The following is a 19844-nucleotide window of genomic DNA, read 5'->3' as shown; positions in this document are numbered from 1 at the left end:
TGTGGGCGTAGTCACTATGGACAAAGGAAAAATATAAGGGAACACCATGTGACATTTCTGAAGCCTAGTCATTAAAAAACAAAGGAAAGGCTTCTGGGAAATAGGTGTCTGCCATGTTATAGGCACGCGCTGATTTCTAGCTGCCAGGCATGGGGCAAGTCAAGCAAAGTGTGGGTGGCAAGGGCTGACCATGATGAGGGAATCGCTAAGGGCTACTACGAACAAAACAAAGCCTTGGAATGGCCAGCAACAATGCAGGGCCTATTTCCCAACGAGTCAACGCGCAGGTAGGCCCTGGAAGGAGGGCCAGTGTCGGAGTAGGCAGCGCTGCCAAGGCTATGTGCTTAATGTCATGCTTAGTCCTTTTTCATGGTAGTTACTTTGCAATAGATTATGATGATGTAGACGAGTCTTCTATAACCAAATGTCTACATCAACCACAGAGCACCGAATGCAGTAGTTGATCACCTCAAGGTGAGGGTTGGAAGACGGGCAGTACAACAGTTTCATTTTTTGTATTTTCCTATTCTGTACTGAACAAGATTACAGCCTCTCCTGACAAACAAAATGGCGGCAGTAGCATGTTTTCCGTGGCATCCTCAGCGGACACGCCATCAGTCTCCCAGGGGAAGGGAGAGAGGCTGGCAGTGTGGTAGCATCTACAAGGCGGCTGCACCGGAGATGATTTCGATCAGCTCCTTGGTGATGACCGCTTGCCTGGTCCTGTTGAAGGTCAATGTGAGCTTGTCGATCATTTCGCCGGCATTCTTGGTTGCGCCGTCCATGGCAGTCATCCGCGCGCTCTGTTCGCTGCACGAGTTCTCCTTCATCACATAGTAAATGAGGCTGGCCAGTGAATACTCTTGGTAGCATTTGAGAACGTCGGCATCTAGACTGTCGTACAATGTGATCTTTTCACTGCCAGTCACAGTATCGAGGCTGAAGACTGGAATGTCGGTTGTCGTGTACGACACCACCGACTTGAAGCGGTTAAACAGCAGGATCCCCTTGTCAAACTCGTATTCACAGCCGAGGATTGCATTGGCCACTTTCACAGCATCATCAAAGATGGGCGGCTTCTTGCCAAAGTCTGAGAAGCTCAGAAGGATGTTGTCGCTGTAGAGCCGTTGAAGAATAGCCCGTACCTGGATGAGTGGCAAAGAACAGATTAGACGTTAAGATGGCTAGCCTCTAAGCGCAATCACCCAATAACCGGGCCCTGCTTTAAGAGCTGAGCACGCTAACCTTAATTCCACGTCATTTTACGACAGAAAACGAAACATCTCCAATTTCAACGTTGTGATACGGCTTCAAATGACGCCGACACTTACATTAATATGGAGGGGAAAAAAACGGGGATGATGCACATGACTCCAGAGCTTCAGCATTAACTGCTTTGTTTACCGGCTAGTAGAGTTAGTCGCAGGCAAGGAGACTGCTATTACTGGACCTGCAAGTCTACGAGATTATCACCTTACACATGCGGCAGTATGCACGTTGGATAAAGCGCAGGGAAACTGCCATAAAGACAACTAAAGTGCGAATGCAGCTAGAAAAAGAACAAAATGATGGACAAGTGCACTTCACGTAACTCGAGAAACATTCAAGAAGACCGCCAGATGTTCCCTCTTCCGACGGTTTATATCCCCAAGTCAGCCGACATCCACAAAATTGTGGCGTTGCAACGCCCTCATATGAAGGCAATGTCCTCCCAGACAATAAAATAAAATGTATATTCTCCGAAGCAGGCCACGTAGCATTTACGCACACGCACGAACGTTAAAACTGGCAAACCTTATCGCCGACGCAGATGATGCGAGCGTTCTCGTGCAGCTGGGGATCCTCCTGCATCATGGTTCGGATGCGTTTGGCGACGCTCGAATGGATAGCGCCGCAGAGGCCACGGTCCGACGACATGGCGATGATCAACGTCTTCTGTTTTCCCTCCGGCGGCTTGATCTCGGCCGCCTCGTAGAAGGCCTGCGCCCCTTCGCCGTACGGTCGGACCTGCTTGAGGTCACGCTCGGCACGGGCGTACTTTGCAGCGGACACCATCTTCATACTTTGCGTGATCTTCTGGATGTTCTTGACGGACTTCAAACGCATCCGGATGTCTTTGAGGGTTGCCATGTTACGGGCCTGGGTGCAGGCCGGCGCGAAAGCGCCCACTTTCTGCAGCGCTGAGAACATGTCGAGCCCAAGGGGAAATGTTACTCGCCGGACAAAATGTCGACCTCCACCTTGCTCTCGCCGCCGGAAGTGCAGAAGGAAAGTGCCCGTTGCCGGAAGCACGTGATGTGTGGCTTCCTAAATTATTCAATGCCTGCTCCAGTGACAACGTCGCCAATAACGTCAAAACCAAAATATAGCTTAGAGGGCGCCACTTCCTCACAAATTGGTCAGAGTTTATGGAACGCGATTAGGGCAACGTCAACTTTCAGCGCATACAATTTGCTCGTTAAGTTTCATGCGAAACTGCATAAACTGCGGTTATTATAAACATTACTTTAGGAAAAGGAAAAGACAAAGATACGGGGACAGAACGTGCGCTATACAAAGACGCTATGATACAAAGCAACGAAATAGCTGCGACCACACGCGGGTAAAGCTGTTCATGCTCTAGAAAAAAAGGCAATGGTTACGGTGGTCGAGAAAGTAGCGCTACATAGCACCTCTGCGGTATATTGTCTACCACGCATTTTGAATCAACTGGCCAAGCATTGCTAACGTTCAGGAGGCTATGCGTAATTTGAGCTAAATATGACATAACAGTAAAGCAGAGCCTGACTGGCTTCAGCGCAATAAACAAATATGTTAGACTGGAGCACTTACGTTTTATTTATTGCCTCTAAAGCGAGTATAAACTTCTGTTGTTTTTGTTGCGAGTCGCTTCTGGTTTCAGTTTCATTGTAATGGTACCAAGTGCTCCTCGAGCAGAAGCGATAGCTGTGCCATTTTTTCACGCTTATTTCTTGGCACTGAACTAGCAAAACATTATGGAAGGCTACCGAATTCTCGAGATATTAAAAACGTTTTTTTTTGTCGACTTTCCCGGCGTTTGGCAGTGGCTCGCCGCGTTTCGGTTTTACGCCCGATATGTACGCGAGCGAGGCTCCAGGAACGACACTGTAGTGCCATTGAGCACATCTCTGTTCTGCATAACCAAACAATAAGTTTATATAATGTCGGCTCGTGTGTATCTCGAAAGCACTCGGACATTTTAATGGAGCAGCGCAAGATATTAAATAGCCTACGTAGCACAAAGCTTTGATAAACAAAGTAGTGCCAGTAGGTGCACCTCTGTTACTGTGTGATAAAACAATAGGCGGTGCCAAAAACCTGACGCCTACAACATAATTCCGCCTACCACTATCGCATCTGTGGCATGCAGCCTTCAAGATCTGTGTCTGTTTTTCCAAAAGGTGCCACAACTGTGGCATAGGTTTGGGCCACCACTTATACATAGAAACATGAAACCAGCAGTTATGTTGGCTTATAGGTATCTCTAAAGCACAGTCCTCTCAATAGAATAGCGCATGATAATCAACAGCTGTGTGTGCCCATGCTTGGCCAATCCTCCTCAATTGATGTGTAGCAGTGTGTCATAGAGGGTATGGAATCCTCAAATGTCTTTACCGATATGTCATACTCCTTTGTGCATACACCTCTTGTCACCATTCTACCTTCCACAGCCACCATACATCACCTTCATCCACGTGACATCGCTGTATCTTGCGCTATGCATCTGCCTGGTCTGGTGTTTGCATTTCGGCATAGCTTGTGAATGGTGTGATGGAAAAACTATGGTTGCGTTGCATATTTTTTTCATTTTAAACGGCACACTATTAAAACTTCCCATGGTGAAGAATGTTAGGGGTCTTGACACTAGTTAGGGAGCTGCGTGAAATCTCAACAGTCAAAGGGGCACACTCAGCAATTCTGTCTTCCCTTGTTTGAGAAAAATTAGTAATATAGAAATAAGTCGAGAACATGTACTTCGAAAAAAAATGAAGCTCTGACTTTCTCTTTTATTAATCACTGCATGCTTTCACATATCTTTTGAAGATGTGCTGTCCGTTCACCACTGCAAAATATGTACACTTGGTCAGTAGAACAAGGGATTGTGTGTAACCCAGTGCGGCTTTGGTTGATTGAGAGCCTTAGGATGGGAGGTGAACAAAGACTTGAAAGCCTCGCTTGTGTTTGGGTCCTTGGCGATGCTGTACCCATGGCGTGCCTTTTCTGGAAGAATCATTTTTGTTGCGGCGCCAACTTCAGATTTCGAAGTGCCGCTAGTAGATGCACCACCTATAATGAGCGTAGAAGTCACGAGTAAAAGAAAATGTTAGAAAGGAATTGGCTGCACTCTATGCCACCAATTCCGTACAGTACAGCGAAAGCTATGCGTTGTGTCAGCCAAAAAGAACAGAGAACCAAAAGAAGGGCTCCTCTAAATTCTGCCTCCGAGTGCCCTCTGCACAATGCTGACTCAATGGAAGCTTCACAGAAGGATTAAAAATGCACAGTGGTTGAGCCCTGCTCCCTTATTCTGGAACCTACATTACAGTATTACATCTTATTACACTAATCTTGACACAGATTCTATTGTTGTTATTTTGTGTTTTATTATCTTTGTTATTAGACTAACCTCAAAACAGATTCTATTGTTGCTTTTTGTATTATGTCTGTTATTTTCAATCTGCCCACCTGTTTGGACCCAAGGGTCTGCAGTATGTAAGAAATAAGATAAATAGAAAAACATGCTGCTGGCTCTCATTACTAATTGCCTAGCATGAGTCCTAGCATTCACAGCACTGGATATAGTATAAAGATACGAATATACTAAGTGGAATGTTTGTATCATTACACATGATAGCCATATTATGGCTATAGCAAAACCTTTTCATGTGAGGGCTAGTAATGTTAGCTGTGCTGCTTATAAATGCATTGAATTAGTGGAATGAGAACTAACAGTAACTGTCGCAAAGTAACAGCGAAACAGATCTCACTTTCTGTTTGACTTCAAGCATGACAGCAAAACAGTGCATTAGAAAACCAGGCGCAGTGTTTTTCGTCGATCACTTTCGGGGGCATATCACTTTCGCATGACATGGCACCAGACATGTTGACACACATGTGCAACAGCGTTCCTTGCACTATGCCAAGACAGCATGTTTGGATGCCGTCACCCATATGGACTGATGCGTGTGGTGCCGAGTCACGTGACACCTTGCAAAAGTGATGGCATCACCGAAAGCGATAAACCAAGTACACGGCGCTAGTACATTATTAAACCTGAAGACTTAAACATTGCATAAAGTAAAATGTGAGCTCATCAACAGTTCATACCGTTCACAACTGTAGAATTCTTTTCGCTACTTCCAGTCTCTATTTTAGCCTTTTTCTTCCCGTCTTCCACAGTGTCTGTTGCCCGCTTCTTAGACTTCTGCAAATACGAGGAAGGCACAGAATTACAGCAAATGTACCTGCTAGCATACAACTTGACAAACAGTTCAAATTTGAATTCTTACAGAAAGAAAGTCGGAAAGCATTTTTCTTAATTAGCTGGAGCTCTCACAGGAAACAGAAACATGATAATGTTATGATATTAATAATAATAATAATAATAATAATGTCTTCGCGTTTCATAAAAATACACGACACGGGAGACCTGCAGCAAAAGCTGTCATGAATGACAGCTTGACAGAGCTGTAGGCCCCCCATACACGGGGCAGTTACATAACGACAAAAAAGGCATATAATACATCATCACGTTTGAAATTACACTTCCCGAGCGTACAATGTAATGTACACAAATTGTGATGAAATAAGGCAAGATGGAAATACAAATTACAATTTCACTCATGTAATAAAACCTCGCAATCAATGACGGAGGAGTCACAAAAGAAACAGCATAAATGCAGTTTCACTTATCCGCAAGAAATAACAGTAATACATATACAAGGATGGTAAATAGAAACAAAACAGATAAAACACACATTGTAAATTGAAAGAAGGGAAGGCGGAACCATTCCCTCACCATGTACACTGTTAGGGATAATGGGGTAAAGAAAAACTTGGTTTGCAGAAACGAAAAGTTAAGAAAGTTAACGGCCTAGAATTTGTTAAAGTGCTGTCGAAGTTCTTTGAATGTTATATCTTCAAGTTTAACGTGTTCATTATTTAATCTATTAAGTAACCTGGGTAATTTGTTCTGTAGTGTCTGTAGACCATACATTGTTTTACAAGTTATCACTTCCCAGGGTATAGTGCTACGTGTCAGGCGGGCCGAAATGTGTGTGTGCATATATATATATATATATATATATATATATATATATATATATATATATATATGCACACACACTTTTTAAGTGCAAAAAGGTGAAAAACAGAAACAAAGGAAAAAGGAGCCATTCTTGAAGCGATTTACACTGACCCGATAACTTAAAATGCAACTCACCTTCTCAGCTTTTGCCTTTGCACGACGCAGCTCCATCCGTGCTGACAATACAGCAATGTCATCGTCTGACCCGTTGAGAATAACAATGTCATCTTCCTCGAAAGGCTTTCCACACTGAATAAAAATAAGTGAAAGAAAAAGAAGAAAAGCTTTGAACTCAGAGCCTTCTTTAGCAGTACATACAAGTGGAACTCTGCACTGCAAGGTATGAGGTGCCATTTCACACGACAAAAACGTGAAGGTGTATGGTAGATGTGAGATCAGGTCCAGAAAACAGGGCCATACTATGTATCAATTTATTTCATTTTCAATTATTGCCCTACATAATTTGCTGCCATGACGTCAAGCCTACATTTTCGCCGTCAACCACACTCGCTGCGATGTGTGATAAGAAACTAATAACCAAATAAAAATTATCTTATTATGGTCCCAGGTTCCATGTCTGTAATAATTTCTAGATGTGACATGGTATTTCCTTTTCTGAAATAGGTGCCTAGTCACACATGCAACATTTTAATGCTGATAATGGAACAGCAAGTCCTACGTATATATATATTTGACGACACCTAAGAACACCTTATGAGTTGTGAATGAAAAGGCATCAATGTCCCATTGAATGCCATGGAGTGGTCCTTCGAGTTATGAGCTCCTCGTGAGCAAGCGAGTGCTTTGAGACACTTGGCGTGTTTTGATTTGGCCTTACCGAGGCGCAGTTAGAATGCAGGCGAGAGCCTTAATGTTTAACTCAATGCCACTGAGTGGACCGAGTTTTGCGCTGCGAGTAACGAACCATAGCGGTATGTGCTGCCCAAGCCAGCAAGCAGCAGCAGCCTGTGGTGCCAATGCCTCATGCCACCTACGTGGCAATGCCCTCTCCCCTGATGCAACACCTGGTGTGCTATTGCAGCAGCAGGCGTCCACTTTCGCCTCCGCTGCTGCGTCAAGGTGTGCTTGTGTCATGTGTCGCAGCCAATGGGAATTCCGTCAAGGTGCACTCGTGACGTGAGGTCGCAGCCAATGGGAATTCCGTAAAGGCGCACTCGTGACGTGAGGTCGCAGCCAATGGGAATTCCGTAAAGGCGCACTCGTGACGTGAGGTCGCAGCCAATGGGAATTCAGGTGCCATTTGGCTGCTACAGACACCAGCTTTATCGCTCAATGAGCCATCTGATGCCTTCACATCAACATAGACAAGTGGTAATTGAACTTTGAATACCTTATGGCACACTTCAGATTTCACTTCCTTGAGGGCACGTTCTGACAGCACACAGCCACACTGTCGAAGGTAGCAAAATCTGCAACAACCACAACAGTGTCCACAAAGCCAGTTTTGAAAACACAACACACACAACAGGAAGGCACTGTCAATTATGAATGTGAAACCGTGCACAAAAGTTGAGCAGTGATTTCTCTCACTGTGGATTATGTTACACAAGAATAGGAGGCGTAACACCTTTAAGACAGTATTTTTGAAAACATTCAGACCTGAGACACCAGCAGTATGAAGATAATGGTAAGAAAAGGCCTGCAAAGAGTAGTGGAAAAAATTTTGCAGCTCACTTTCTTTTCCCTTTATTCGGTAGTTGCCAATTTCTAAATTACAGTATCAGGCCTCAATTCCTTGAGCATGCCACAGTTAATTATACAATCTTTTTCACGCGGTCAATGTAAAATGCACACCATGTGCAGCATGGCTTCATGCTGGATGCAGGAGTGCTTGTGACATCGCAGGGTCTGCAGTGCAAGCAAGCATGGCCTCAACGATCTGCTTCTGCTACTCCAAAGGAGCCGCCAGCTAGAGCTTCGATTTGGACATCACTTATTGCAGTGCCAGAGTTAATGTTACTAATTTATGTAGAAAGCTCATAAAAGCCGGCATATGTGGCAGGTGTATTACAAGGCAACAGAAGAATGCGAGTTAGCTCGACGTTTTGCTATGTCTACTGGTTTAGGATTGCTCAAGGAATGTGAGTGACTGAGAGAGGTGGCAAGGCAGTGGCTGATGACGTGAAACAAATCTTCAGGTCATCCCAACCTGCAACAGCACTGAGAAAGGGCAAACCCGCAGCCACAACTTACTTGTACTTTCCATTCATTTCAAGGCCAACCACTGGGCAGATGAACCTGGATGCTCTCAGATCTACATACTCATCACCCTTGTCAGCGTCACGCCGCTTGTAGCCAGGGTTCTCGGTGGGCTTCAGCTCCACCACGTCCTACGAGATAATGTCACAATTACTTTTTTGTTTCTTTTGCATGCGATGTGGAAGTGCCACGTGATTATAGACTCACCAAAAGTTTGCCTTTTTAGAGCTCACGATAGCAAACGATTGAATTCGCAGTCACCGGCCCTGTATTCGAGTGAAGCTGACGCTTTAATGCCTACTCATGGCCCACCTCATATTAGCAAGAAAGCGGTACCGTCATATCCACTAAGAAGCAGAGCCAGCAACCTCTATCCGTCATCAACACATGTGCTGCCTGTGTTTTTCCTGTGGTGCCTAAAACTCCTGCCCTGCGTTAAAAGGGACTAGGAACAAACTTACTTCCTTTGGCAGTGAGAAATGGGAAGATTCTGTAGAGCTTAACTGTGTCGCTCAATGCTCATTGTTGCGACGGCAGGTGATATTATTCACTCGTAACATTGCAATGTGCCCATTCAAGAAAGGCAATGTAAGAGACAAAACCAGATAAGCGAAAACGTGACAAAATCCTACTTTTATCACGCGCCGTAACGTTCGAGATACCAACAGCGCAAGCTCAGACTAAGGAATACCATACAAAGCGCTTTAATGGTAATACGTTGACGACAGTTCGAATTGGAAGATCACGGGAGACCTCGAGATCGGGCAAAGAAAATTTATGCCAGTCATAGTAGTAATAAAAACTTCTTGCGTATCACAAAAAGAAACTAACCTTCATTGAACGAATGTGTATGGCGGCCTCGCAAGACGCGTCCTTGTTGAGAAGGTGTTCGATGACAGCTTCCTTGTTGTACAATCTGAAAGAAGCGAACACAGCAATTACATACCACGAGTGGAAATAGGGAACCCGAAGTTTCATGCATGAATTTCAGCCGTGTTAATGTGTTTAGTGCGCAACTGCAGATCGACAATCGACGATAGAATTGGCGATGACTGACAATTACCTGCCAAGTTCACAGGATACGATGGGCAGTCTGAGTTCTTCCTGCGTGATTGCGCAGTGTTTCCACTTGGCCACGGCCTCGGCATCTTTGTCTTTCTGAAATTTCACACACAAAAAAACGATGAGACGGGGTTCAGCCCGGATGACAAAAGCTCGTTAGGCGCTATCTCTACGATGTGCTGCCTGGAGCCTGTTGAAAGGCTCATGATATGCAATGCCTGAACGGGCTGCATAAATTAAGGCAGATTTGCGTACCTGTTCGGGCTTCTGCTTGGTTCTGACGAGCTCGTCGCGACGTGGGATTGTGCCACCGTCGCATCCCATCGCGCTTAAACTGTGCAAATCGTGGTACAAGCAACCTGGAACGATCGTAACTTCACCGATTTCCCGATCACCGATGACCAAACACTAAACACAGGCACAAAACGCAACAAGAAAACGGAAGTCAAGCTTGCAGCCGTTTGGGCACGTGACGTAAAGCTTCCGTCCGCTGCTAGATTGTATTGCACCGCTATCCCAATAACGTTCCCTTTTCTCATATTACAAGATCGTTTAACGTCAAACAAAACGCATCGTTTGCATCGTGAAAGCGTATGATGTATTATTAATAAACAAATAAGTAAACATTACCAATAACAAAAATCACGTGATTTGTTTTAGTTTGGTTGGCGGTAGAATTTAGTCTGAACTCTTCATGTGCATATGCCATGTGCGTGTGAGTGTTTATGGTGTCTACTGCGTGTACGCAAGCGACAAATTGCACGACAGATTCGGCAGCGTTCGTGCTTCTTCTTTTGCGCCATTCGCGATGGAATTTGCATTCGACGACGATGTCTTCGACTCTCCAAGGATCAGGGGTGGCGAGCCTGGAACTTCGTACAACGCCAAGATCTGTGAAAGTGAGGTGAGCGTCAACCGGTAGAGCACTTTGGAAAGCGTTATAATGCGTTGTTTGAAATGTTGACAGAAAATAACGAAGTATCCTTTCAGTGGTTTCTCACCGCCACTACTGACGACCACGAAGAAAAGATGATGCTGGAAAAGTACAAGGGAGATTATCATTACGCGAGAAACGACTTTCGCAACGCGTTTGAGGTCTACGAGCGTTGCTTGGATCTTGCGCCGAAGTCCGCTACCTCCGTCAAACGGGACTGCCTCGAAGGAATGTCCAGGTGCTGCTTGAAACTCGGCCGAAACGACGAAGCATTGCAATACGCCGATACGTTGGTATGCCACTTTCTAGTCTCGTGTTAATATCGAAGTTCACCTCACTAAGCTAACTCTCACCGTTGTGGTTCTTTTGCTTTTCTGCTTAAACAGGAAACACTAGCGACCAACAGTGATCACAGGGTTGCGGTGTGGATGCTACAATCTGAGATATACAACCATACGAAAAATGCAACTGGTAAGAATGACACTAGCAAACGAAGATAAAGAAGGGGTGACTCAGGCTGTATCGGGATTCAGTGTTTCAACAAAGGGACTTGACTGATACATTCCTCGTTCAACCGCTGTTGATTACTTTGTTTCTATGTTCCTGTGAACTTTTGACTAGTAAAAGAGCGTTGCTTGTTGATAGAGAATTTGGTCTGCCTATTCACACGACCATGTCTGTTCCTGTATTCTCGCTCAGTTCAGCAACGCCACCTGAACGATGACCTCAGTATTTTGCATTCTAGAGGAGAGCGCAGCCCTCTGCAGGTGCCTACTGGTTCGACCTTGGACGTCTGATCTTTGGTACAAGCTTTCGGTGTGCTGTTTAAGCCAGCTTGAAACTCGGACAGACGTTGGTAACCTGCCGCTCAAGGCTGGGGCATGCCTGCTAAAGGCGAGGTGATGTGACACATCTTTCTGCACTTCTTGCTAACCTCTTTGTTGTCACTGTTTACACTATGCAAGATGACGATTGTAAGAAGTAGCATTTCAAGGCACGGGCATGCTGTTGACGCTCCTTGTGCGCTTGCAAGTAGGCTGGACACAATATGGAGTGAAGTTGGTGTGTTAGCAAAATCAAATAGACTTACCCTACTGAAAACGTTACCCATCTGAGAATTACCTACTACATTGAAAGTTAGCCCATCTCAAAGTTTCACTCAAGTATAGGTGGGCTATCTCTTGGGATTTTATGGTGAGTAGTTGTCATACGTAACATACTGATAAGCACTTGTCAGGATAAGTGCTTATTGTCATCTCTCTTCACAGCCTCCCTCCTTGCTGGGGTGTTTATCAGACAAGCATGTATAAAAAGAAAGACATAATGCACATGCAATAATTAAAACTACGATCAATAAGTCTAACAATGTACTATGTTCAAACCAATATATGGTTTCAGTGTATTTCGAAGCTGCTGAATTTTCGGTTCAGGCCGACTGGCTTTCCAGTGAAGCTAGAAACAAGTGATTAAAGGGAATTAAAAAAGTGCCTGAACAGTAAAAGTATGCCCGCATTTGTGTGTGTTTGTATGTATGCAGAGATGAAGCCACTGAACTAGTTGCCTGGAATGCAGTCAGCTTGTGGACATATCTGTACCTGTACTGGTCATATATCCACTGAACATGAGTGGGTCTGTCTAATATGTTATTCAACTTTAGATTATTTAACCAAAATCTGTTGTCTCATGGAGATAGCGGATTTGTGTCTTAGCATGCCATTTCTTTCATGTGTTGCCTTGCATTTTCATAACTGATAACAGCAAAAAGCAAAATATTAAGAAGATGAGTCAGTACCAAGTAGCTCTTGTTGAACCTGTGCTATCGTACGTTTCGACCTTTATGTGCTGAGAATACCTGGATTCTTTCTTTACTTGCAGAATGCTGTACCAAGGGGCACTGTCAGGGAACCAGTCCTTTGCAAAAGTGCACAACCTCAGAATGCTTTCTGAGGTATAGTGTTTACCTGCAGCTGCTGTTGTGTCTTGTTTGGCACTTGTAATGATGTTGGGTTCTCATTGCAGGTTGAACAGCTGGTGTCAAGCCTAGAACTTCCAGAAGACTTCACAACGCAGGCTCTGAATGTGAGTTTAACTAGCCTGTTACAGCAGAAACAAAATGCTATTGCTCGAACAACTTTCACATAGATCAAAAGAATTGTGTTGAGACAATTCTAAATCTTAACACATTATCAGACATGTTTCAACACAAGATTGCCGCTGTTCCCATGGCAGAGTAAACGACAACTGTGGTTGCAGGTGCTTTATTTTGACGAGTGCGTATCTGCCTTTTCTCTCAAGTTTTTAAAAAAGTTAATGAATTTGGGTTTGTTTTACGGTTTTACAAATGTTGCATCAGTATCTACGAAAAATTCTGTTTGTGGAGCAGTTTCGCTTGTCGATCTCCAAAGCTTTCGTTGGAAGTCTTCTGATAGTCAAAAAATGTAAAATGAGTAATTGTGTCAGGCAAGTTTATACAGACAAGTTCCAGAAGCAGACGGAATCAACAAAGAGCAAAGTTGCTGAAAAATGTCACTGAGATCTAAAAACAATGCCTTGCTTTTCATTCTTTGCTGTCTCAAGTTTGTGACTGTTTCTGTGCGGTGCCTAAAGGAAAATCATTAGTTAAATGTATATGAATACCTTAAAAGGTGGGTGCTTGGGGCATGCAAATACGTGCTATCACACACACCACACCCCCTTACTTGATGTTGTGTCTGTGGGATGTTACAAATTGTAATGTTCACAGATTGGCACGTATGCAAGTGGTAGGTTTCTGGATTTTTCATTTTAACGCGAGAGCGTTAAGGAGCTCGTGTCGCAGAAAAGCCGGTGTCGTCGGTGTCGGCAGCGTTGGCCATGAGCGATAAATCCCAGAAGGCACTTCATAAATAAAAAACATCTTGCAAGATGGGCTGGTGGGAATCGAACCAGGGTCTCCGGAGTGTGAGACGGAGACGCTACCACTCAGCCATGAGTTCGTTCCTTCAAAATGGGACAAAATCGCCTCTAGTGAATGCGGTGTTGCCTTAGAAACGTGCGGTAGAAAGTTGTACTGCGGTGTATATCGGTAATTATGACCATGCAACTTACAGAAGTCGCAGTTTCATGAGTAACGAAGTACGTTTCCGCCGCTACATTTCTTCTGCGCACATGCAGAGCCATCTTGCGGCAAAGATAGAAGACCCCCTCCTCGCAATGTACGGCGCTGCCCCGACACATGGCGCGCCACTCGCCCCATGATCGCGTCCGCCTTCATGGTGCTTCGGGGCCCGGCTATCTGTGCCGATCGCGACGTTTGGCTGGCGTAGCGCGTTTGAGTAGGCGGTGCGAACGGGGTGCGATAACGCTATCGCGTTCCACTCTTGAAGGCGAAGCTTAAGCGTCCTCCAATTTTTGTCTTGCTTATGCAAAAGAAAGGCACTGCTCAATTCTGACAGTGAAAGCAACACACTAGAGTTTTCTTTGTCGAGAGAGAAAGTTGGTGATCGTCTTCTCACCACTTCTGCTACTGAGAGTGACGATTCAGAAAGCAAAGACAACATTGACTCAGCCCAACAGTGGTGCAGTGTTTTCACACTTAAAACTAGAAGCAAACTGGTTGAAAAAAGCTTCAGAAGAGTTTTGATGAAGTTTGAAAATAAGCCATAAAAAGAAAACCACAAGGCAACTTTTGGTCCAAATAATAAACACTTACGTGGTTAGGCAACATGCCAAGAATTACTGGCATCGTGGTACTCATAGGAACCGAGCTCGCACTTTGCTAGAGTGATGCAACAGGTCTGTAACATAATGTTTACAGGGTGCAACACTTCAGAGCCAGTTGTGTTTTATTTTACAGCTACTGACTGGATGTGAGGGATGTCATAGTGAAGCACTCCTGCTTGATGCTGGCTGCCTATGAATTAATTAATGTAGTCTGAAATCTAAGTATATGACCATTCTGACATTTTTTCCTGGCCAGATGCAACTACTGTGGCTGGGATTCAATCCCACCACTTAAATATTTCTCTATATAAATATTCAGAGTGCAACCATTTTATAAGTTCTTGCTTCCAAAAACCTGTTTCCTTTGACTGTTGAATTTTTTTTTTTCATCCCCCTCTCAGGAGTTTGAAAAAGACAGTGATACCGTAAATGGGGCTGAAAGCGATGAGGAAGCAGAGTCGCTTTTGTTACTGGTAAGGATTTGGTGAAGCTTTCAAGCTGTTTTTTTTTACTGTTGCATGAAGCTTGGTAGGACTTGTTTCTTAGTAGCCGAGCGTCTACAGGGTTAGATTTGCTAGTAACGTTTAGCACATAAAGCGGGCAAGAAAAGGTATGCACAATTGATGGCTTACAACTACCACACTAGCACATAAAGCGGGCAAGAAAAGGTATGCACAATTGATGGCTTACAACTACCACACGTGCCCACAAATGCTGACACAGGTTACGACTTAATTCTCATTTGTAACTAGGCAAAACCAGCAGTAAGCAGTGAAGAGCCAGCTCTATAAGCTGAGAAATTGACAATTGAATTTAGTATAATGAAGTTGCATCCGACATGGAAATACCTACATTATATCAGATATTCATTATAAACATATATTCTTTACATGCTAATATTAGTGAGAATTGTTTAGTTCGTTATATCCGATAATTCTTTATATCAGTGTTGGTTATATTAAGGTTCAACTAGACAAGTTCAGTTGGCTGGATACTTTCACCTGGGAACTGGCAACTGCCTGATGCACACAACTATGACTCGGCCAGTGCTCACCTGTTTAATCTCTTGCCAACTTATCCATCCTCATTTTTGTGCTGTAAAAATGGCCGAATTTCAACTAGGCGTGCTTATTATTTAGCCAGAAATTCTAAATGCTCCTCCTGGTCACGAAGCACCTCCAAAGCACTACAAGAGATCTTGTTATACTTTACAAGGTGACCTTGACGTGGTACAGCATTGACCAAAGGCCATTTGCATTTTACAGTGGAGGCTGACATGTGCATGACTTCATGTCACTAATCAGTTTTTTAAATAGGATACTATCGAGAGCAATGTGAAACATTGTCTGTAAAACTGAAACCATCAAGCAGCATAATACTTTAAGCCAAAGATCAGTAAAGACAGGTCTAAGTTCAGCTACAACTTATAGGGAACATTACATTGGCCCAGCATTGCAAGCGGCTTTGAAAACTCGCCTGCAATGAGTCTGGGTCATCTGAATGCCCTCATGAAATCAAACGAAGAAAAAATGACAAATGGCTATGCATATTAGTAAATGATATTGTATAACAACGCTTTGTACACCCAAACCCAGAAGGTGACGCATACAGGAAAGAGTGTGTATATTTACAGCCATGTTTTATGAGTGGTTCAGGGACAGAAGTCGTTGGTGGACAGATGGCAGTGAGAAAGCAAGTTTCAACCTATGTTTAGTCACCAGTAAATGCTCTGAAGGACTTTGATATGACTGACGTTACAGCTAATAGGTGTGCTTGCCTTCCAGGGCATGAAAGCTGCAGATGTGATGTCAGCGTTTGAGGAGCGTTGGCTTTCTTCGATTCTACAGTACAAGCCTGACAGCAAAAGTCCTAATGAGCAGTAAGTCATGGCAAAGCGAACGTCACCTGTACATTATTTACTGTGCTCCTGTACAAAATAAAGTCACATACACTTCACATCTCACACTCCAATAGTCTTCTCAAGTCAATCGATGCAACGTGGTGGTTGAAGTGCGTTCCGAATGAAAAGCAGTTTCCTCCGCCGCCCACAATGAGGATGCTGGAGCTTTTGTCCGAATCTTCGATAAGCACGCTACTGTGGCCAAAGGTCATAAAGGGGCGTTCTGGGTTTTGTTCTGGCAGTGACACTTCCCTGCAAGTCATAGAAACCAGATCTATGATCGCTAGTCCGCAGGGTTCACCGCTCCTGCCACTCACTCCGCCAATAAGCACAACGGTGGTCAGGCCTGTCAGGTGCGCAGTGTGGCCGAACCTGCAACAACCAGTGATGCCAAGTTGTTATCAAAAATAACGAACAGGTTAAAGGATCATTCAAACTTTATTTTGATGTTGTGTAAAACATAGCGCATGCTTCTTGCACAAAATAGGATAACATTTAGCAAGTATAAATGTTGGTAAACAGTTATAAAATAATTACATTCAATGTTATAGTTGATCACAAAGTTCTCTACCTGGCCTGTTCGACATTACTGTGACATGATGCAGCTTAGGAAATGTGCAGGCAAAAAATGGGTTTGGTTGAAGGGCAATTGGAGACACCTGGAGGAAACCTTTGTCTGGCAGCGGAATTTTGAATGGATGATGAGTATGTGCTTGTGTTTAATTCGTCATGTCCTTACCTTGCAAACATGAAAGTTATGGGCAGTTCTGAATTAGATTCTGGCAGTCAACCATGTGACCATTTCCAATAATCTTTCCACCTGCTGCATAAGCTTTAAATTCACTGTTGCGTACTGGAAATAAGCATGTGCCACTTGTTTTGGCCCAAGACGCAGAATTAGAATTTCAGTAAGCTTCCTGTAGAGAATTTTTTGATTGGTTTTGAATTGTAATGTAACTGATACATGTACATTTGAATGGTACTGAAGAGAACAAAAGAACTAGCGTTCTATGACTCAATGTGCAAGTGAGTATGATGGATGGAAGGAAGTGGGTGTGGCCAAGATTTCATGCAAGCGTAATACGTGGCATATGCTTTTGCACATGCCACATATGAAGTGGCAGGAGTATCTTGTCCATGCTTTCCAGTTTTCTTTTTCTGTCAGCCTTACATTTAATGACAGCTTCTTACTTGCTGGTATGTGTGCATACATTAATAGAGCTTCATTTCAGAAACTGACGTTTCCAGCAGCCACATTGTACAAGGATTGCTCTTTACATCCATGTCGATCAGTTTTTGTTCATATCTTCTTTCTCTCTTTCATTAAGTGACCATCAAATGGTAGGATATGATCTACTCATGTGGTCTAACATCCTTAAGCAACACCTGCACTCCAGATTAGTTATGATCACCTTGGGTTTGTTTAACATGTGCAAAAATCTGAGCACACGAAAGTGTTTTGTCACTCAGTGGCCACTTCAAGGCACAACCAATACAGCTGGAAATTCAGTACATGACCTTGTGCAGGGCAGCAGAATGCCACGGCCACTAAGACACCGTGCTAGGTACATAATGACGTCTGTGCACGAGAAGCAAGCAAAATGAACGCCACAACTTGCCTGGGCACAACAGAGAGAGAGTTTTTATAGAGAAGAAAAAAATAAAAAGATGGGCAAGTCTGTAGGTATTCATGGTATGGAAAGACAGGTGTACAAACACAGACACAAGTAAGAAGAGAAGGACAACACAGATGCCATCTAGTCAGTGTTTGTGTCATCCTTTTCATTGTCCTTGTGTCCGTATTTTGCACAGCTGCCCTTTCACGACATGAGCAAGACCGTACCTAGGTAGAAGGCCATCCACAGGAATTTCTCCCCATGTTAACGTGGCGATGTCAAAGCTGTACACGCAGTTGAGAGGTTTCTCACTGCTTGATAAGCCACACGTGACAATCATGGAGGACTGATCGGCAGTGGAAACCGCAGCATGACTGTGTCGCGACACAGGCCACACTACACCTTCGGGCACTTTGCTCCATGAACATTGTGTGACATCTAGGACGTAAGTGTCGCTCAAAGCAGCATCACGCGGTGTCCTCCCACCAAACAGGACCACTTTCTCACGGCCTTCTGCACTTCTCAGCTTTGCCAGGGTGTGCCTCCATCTTGCTGGGGGCGTAAGGGCAAAATGCGAGTTCTCGGCAACGTACGATCCACTGGAGGGGGTCAAGACGATGTCAGCGCCACACGCTCGAAGCGGTGACGTCCGGCCGCCATTTACCAGGACGCAGCCGTTGTCGAGGCATAACATGGCAAAGTGCTGTCTACCTTCTAAGCGCGCGCTGATCAATTCTGACTGGAAGGTTGTTGGGTCTGTCAGGACAGGCTCGAAGACGCGCGAATGTTTCCCGCCGTTTTCGGCAAAGCCGCCGGCTGTGATCACTCTGCCGTCCGTCGTCAGAGCAGACGAGTGGCCAAATCTGCGCAGGCTCGAATCCGCGCTGTGCAAAGTCCAGTCTACTCGCCCGAGTTGTAGGGTCGAGTTTCTAGGCGCACAAGCGACGCCGCGCTGGGCGAAGCCGGTCGTGAGAAAAGCCTCGAAGGCGCTTCCTTTTCTGGACACGGCGAAGGCGTAGTGGGCGCATTTCTGGAGCCACTCCTCGAATTCGTCGAAGGGCTCGAGACCCTGGAACCGCAGCGCTTCCTTCGCGTCCAGCGCGCCGACGAACTCTGCCAAGCTGACGCAGTCACACGCTTCGTAGCCGCGCGCCAAGTACCTGCTCCTTAACGAGGCCACGGTTGGATACTCGCGCAGCGATTTCAAAGGCGAGCCGAGGGATTCGAAGTGTTTCAGCATGACGATTCCGAAGGCGTCGTGCGGCTCCACTTGTTCGTAAACTGCCAAGGCTACGTCTTCGAATGTGCTCGACGTCCACTGGACGAGCCTGTCCGAATGCTTCGTGTCCAGGTACGATAGCACGCATTCCGCGAACACGAGTGTTGGCACGCGGAAGTCGAGGCCAACGGCTCGCAGCGCAGACTCCAGGCGGTCGAGGTCGCGGATGTCCTGACCCAGGAGGCAGTACTGCGGCTGGTGCCCTGAAGTCACTGCAGCGTTGACTAGCGACCGAAGCTCGGTAGAACTCTCGATGATATCTTTCTTGTTGGCGACGACTAACGGGAGGTCCACTTCGAAGTAACGACAATTGACGGGCAATGTACCGGCTGCTTTCAGTTTGAAAAAGTTCGCGTCGTAGCCGGCGCCGAGGGACAGGACTTGGCACGTATGGTTCCGGAAGGCACCGCAGTAATCTTTGAAGAGCTGAGACATGCACTTGGCTCGAACGTAGTAGCCGCGATTGATGAGAGGCGATCTTCGAGCGCATTTGGCGACGAAAAGTCTAGTAAAGTCGTCCGTCACGTATCCCTTGGAAGCCATGGAGCACTTACTAACAATGCTACTGTCATTGGTTCTCTGCACCGAACTTTGTTTGTCTTTCTTTGTCATTTCTGTCCTTACAAAAGTCGCCGTGGTGGAGCGCACGAAGCACACACAGGTTTAAAAAATTGGCTACAGTAAGCACCTTCACATTAGTTCGCGCATCCAATGGGCGCCGCCATACTCGATTGCTGTGCCGCATAAAATAATTATTGATTGAAACTTAGGAAAATAAACGGGCATTTTCGTTTAATGTCCTA

General features: G+C 45.0%; 4 protein-coding genes across 5 annotated transcripts; 1 reads left to right on the top strand and 3 right to left on the bottom strand.

Moving 5' to 3' along the window:
* Nucleotides 1-500: 500 nt before the first annotated feature.
* ATPsyngamma (ATP synthase, gamma subunit) lies at nucleotides 501-2275 on the bottom strand. Its single transcript, XM_050174953.3, has 2 exons — nucleotides 1795-2275; nucleotides 501-1145 (listed from the first exon to the last, which is right to left on the bottom strand). The coding sequence occupies exons 1-2, from the start codon at nucleotides 2188-2190 to the stop codon at nucleotides 660-662; spliced, it is 882 nt and encodes a 293-aa protein (XP_050030910.1). The 5' UTR covers nucleotides 2191-2275; the 3' UTR covers nucleotides 501-659.
* A 1721-nt stretch (nucleotides 2276-3996) lies between these two features.
* Nucleotides 3997-10056, bottom strand: LOC126527190 (replication termination factor 2). Its single transcript, XM_050174945.3, has 8 exons — nucleotides 9866-10056; nucleotides 9612-9706; nucleotides 9380-9464; nucleotides 8543-8679; nucleotides 7680-7758; nucleotides 6464-6577; nucleotides 5350-5446; nucleotides 3997-4308 (listed from the first exon to the last, which is right to left on the bottom strand). Exons 1-8 carry the CDS (start codon nucleotides 9932-9934, stop codon nucleotides 4106-4108), a joined length of 879 nt encoding a protein of 292 aa, XP_050030902.1. The 5' UTR covers nucleotides 9935-10056; the 3' UTR covers nucleotides 3997-4105.
* Nucleotides 10057-10279: 223 nt separating this feature from the next.
* LOC126527191 (uncharacterized protein C8orf76 homolog) lies at nucleotides 10280-16211 on the top strand. Of its 2 annotated transcripts, none has more exons than XM_055068606.2 (8): nucleotides 10280-10514; nucleotides 10601-10837; nucleotides 10931-11015; nucleotides 11290-11443; nucleotides 12420-12465; nucleotides 12564-12623; nucleotides 14648-14719; nucleotides 16031-16211. In XM_055068606.2, the coding sequence occupies exons 1-8, from the start codon at nucleotides 10305-10307 to the stop codon at nucleotides 16127-16129; spliced, it is 963 nt and encodes a 320-aa protein (XP_054924581.1). In that variant the 5' UTR covers nucleotides 10280-10304; the 3' UTR covers nucleotides 16130-16211. The 2 variants fall into 2 exon arrangements, with proteins under 2 accessions (XP_054924581.1, XP_050030903.2); XM_050174946.3 differs by having other exon boundaries at nucleotides 12420-12492.
* On the bottom strand, nucleotides 16148-19795 carry LOC126527173 (tRNA wybutosine-synthesizing protein 4-like). Its single transcript, XM_050174924.3, has 2 exons — nucleotides 17990-19795; nucleotides 16148-16518 (listed from the first exon to the last, which is right to left on the bottom strand). The coding sequence occupies exons 1-2, from the start codon at nucleotides 19651-19653 to the stop codon at nucleotides 16200-16202; spliced, it is 1983 nt and encodes a 660-aa protein (XP_050030881.1). The 5' UTR covers nucleotides 19654-19795; the 3' UTR covers nucleotides 16148-16199.
* Between the last annotated feature and the right edge of the window lie 49 nt (nucleotides 19796-19844).

Source organism: Dermacentor andersoni, chromosome 9, assembly GCF_023375885.2.
Source record: "Dermacentor andersoni chromosome 9, qqDerAnde1_hic_scaffold, whole genome shotgun sequence".
In the NCBI taxonomy this organism is placed as follows: domain Eukaryota; kingdom Metazoa; phylum Arthropoda; class Arachnida; order Ixodida; family Ixodidae; genus Dermacentor; species Dermacentor andersoni.
Note: the sequence above shows the minus strand (reverse complement) of the source record. Positions and strands in the feature narration are given on the sequence as shown.